The 2701-nt window shown below is 54.2% G+C and overlaps 1 protein-coding gene across 1 annotated transcript in view; it reads right to left on the bottom strand.

The window, feature by feature from the left end:
* LOC112077841 (forkhead box protein O3) overlaps nucleotides 1-1505 on the bottom strand; it is a 4944-nt gene extending 3439 nt beyond the window's left edge. The window contains exon 1 of the mRNA XM_024144264.2: nucleotides 12-1505. Coding sequence (XP_024000032.2) covers nucleotides 45-1412 — 1368 coding nt within the window. The 5' untranslated portion in view covers nucleotides 1413-1505 and the 3' untranslated portion in view covers nucleotides 12-44. The remainder of the gene's footprint in view (nucleotides 1-11) is intronic.
* Between the last annotated feature and the right edge of the window lie 1196 nt (nucleotides 1506-2701).

Raw genomic sequence — 2701 nt, 5'->3', positions numbered from 1 at the left:
TGGACACTGACCTGCTCTGCACCCTCTAGGGTGTGGCCTTTCTCTCAGCCAGGGACCCAGCTCTGGGGTCCCTGCTTGGTGCTGGTGAAGCTGCCCAGGTTGGGTCCGTTCAGGTTGGCCAGGGAGTCAAAGTTAAAGTCCAGGCCATCTGCGTCCATCAGCTCGTTTCTGATGATGGACTCCATGTCACACTCCAGGCTCCCGTTAAACATGTCCAGGTCCAGGTCGGTAGGGAAGCGGTCGGGGCCTACCGAGCAGATCCCACCGCTTCCACCAACGCTCCCGTTCAAGAAGAGGGACGAGTCAATCTGCATCATGGAGGAGCCGTTCGATCCAAGTCCCAGTGGAGAGTGCAGGAGCTGCTGCTTGGCATTGGCCAGGCTGTTGGCCTCGTTGTTCAGGCTCGGACCCCCGTTCAGTGTCCTCAGGGAGCCCTGGTTGTGGTTGTGCAGGAGCACCCCCTGCCCTAACGCCGTGGTCCCAATGGTCATCATGGGGTCGCTGCGGAGAACAAAGCCTCGCCTGGAGTTCTGGGAGATAACAGCGGCGGCGCTGGCCTGTGACATCAGCGGGTCAGACTGGGTCATCATGACGTCGCTGTGGCTGTGGCCCTCTGAGTTGAGCAGATCCTGCAGGGTCTGGCTGCCGAAGCGGGAGATGCAGGAGAAGGACGTCTGCTTGTTCTCCTGGATGGTCTGCATGGGGGCGGGCCGCAGGGAGGAGCCCGCTGTGAGGGGACCAAAGATGGAGTTACAGTAGCCACTGCCGCCTGCACCATTAGAGGGGGATGGAGTAGAGGGAGAGGTGGTTGGGGAGGAGGAGCCCAGTCCGGCAAGCTTGGAGCCAAAGCTGAGCCCGGAGGATCCTCTCTGGGTGGCTGGTCCAGTTGGGGTGGGGGCCAGGGCGATGTTATCCAGCAGCTCATCCATCAGGTCGTCCGTCAGCCCCTCGTTCAGGTTCATGGTGCCTGCCAGGTCTGCCAGGCGAGGCAGCTCTGTGGGCAGTCCCTTCCCATTGGGCGTGGGGGTGTTCCCAGGTGACAGTGCCTCGCCGGGACTAGAGTAGAGCATGGGCGATAGTGGCGGGTCATCGTCCAGCACCTCGTCCAGCTCTGGGTTGGCCAGGATGGGTGAGAGGCGCCCACTTAGCGTGCTGGCGTTGGAGTTGGTGCGTGAGCGGAAGTCTGTCCAGGCGTCCAGCTCCTCACTGCTCCGTGATGTGGGGCTGCCCGGCCACTTGGAAAGCCCTGAGGGGCTGTCTCCGCCCCCCTCGCCGGCCACCACTGCCTGAAGGGCCGCCTTCTTCTTGGCTGCGCGGCCGCGGGCAGACTTGGTGTACTTGTTGCTGTTGTCCATTGAGACAGCACGGCGCCGGGGGGCCTTCCCGCCCTTCCCTCCCTCCGGGTTTATCATCCACCAGGAACTCTTTCCCGTTCCCTCGTTCTGGACACGGATGAAACGACTGTGGAGGGAGAGGTTGTGCCGGATGGAGTTCTGTCAGAGAGAGGGAGAAGAAAGAGAGAAAGTTTGCTAGAGTCCACTACAGTGCTCAAAATCTTACAATGTTATTAAGCAAACAATGCAAGTCATCAGCAGAGTCTTCATATTCTTTTCATTCTCATATCAATGATTGTATGAATCATGATCATTAAGTCCAGGCACATTTATTTCTAAACCACCCATTAAGTTTGTACTATAGCAGAACTATACGTTCTTTGGGACTAGCGTTGCTAGAAGAATAGAGCACCAAGCCCATTGCTTTGACTGTTCATTCACTGCTGAATGGACGGCCCCAGATAGCAATACATTAATAACATGCAGCAACAATTAGCATTGAAGTTCCTAGTGTAGTGTGTGTGTGTGTGTCTGTGTGGCGTCCGGTCCCCTACTGTGTGCCTCCCCGCTCTGCTCTGAACATGAAGGAGCTCGTCTCAGATCAATACACACCAGCGATGACTCACAATCCCCCTGCCACACACACACACACACTTCAAAACATGCCTGATACGCAAAGCCTTGACAGGGTCCCTTTGTGTGTGTGTGTGTGTGTGTGTGTGTGTGTGTGTGTGTGTGTGTGTGTGTGTGTGTGTGTGTGTGTGTGTGTGTGTGTTATCTCTCTACCACGCAAATATCTATCTACTCCCATACTCTCTACTCCAATATCGCTCTACTCAATATCTCTCTACTTCCAATATCTTCTCTACTCCAATATCTCTCTACGGCCAATATCTCTCTACCCCAATATGCTCTCTACCCCAATATCTCCTCTACTCCAATATCTTCTCTAACGCCAATCATTCTCTACGCCACTATCGCTCTAAGCCCAATAATCCTCTCTACGCCAATATCGGCTCTAACCCCAATATCTCTCTAGCCAATATCGCGTCATACCCCAATCTTCTTACTCCAATATCTCTCTGCCCCCCTCCAATATAGTGCTAGAGCTGCACGCAGCTTAATACTCTCTCCGCCAATATCTCTCTACGTCTCGAAATATATCGATCTTACTCCAATATCTCTCTACTGGCGAAAGATCGCTCTACCCCAATATCTGCTATCTACTCCAGATATCTATCTGACTCCAAGTAATCTCTCTACGCCGAATATCGCTCTAACCCCCAATATCCTCTACTCCAATATTTCTCTACTCCAAATATCTCTCGTACTCCAGATATCTCTCTACGCCAATAGTCTGCTCTACC

This window comes from Salvelinus sp. IW2-2015, unplaced genomic scaffold (genome assembly GCF_002910315.2).
Source record: "Salvelinus sp. IW2-2015 unplaced genomic scaffold, ASM291031v2 Un_scaffold4966, whole genome shotgun sequence".
NCBI lineage: Eukaryota > Metazoa > Chordata > Actinopteri > Salmoniformes > Salmonidae > Salvelinus > Salvelinus sp. IW2-2015.
The sequence above is the reverse complement of the archived record's forward strand: the minus strand, read 5'-3'. Positions and strand labels throughout refer to the sequence as shown.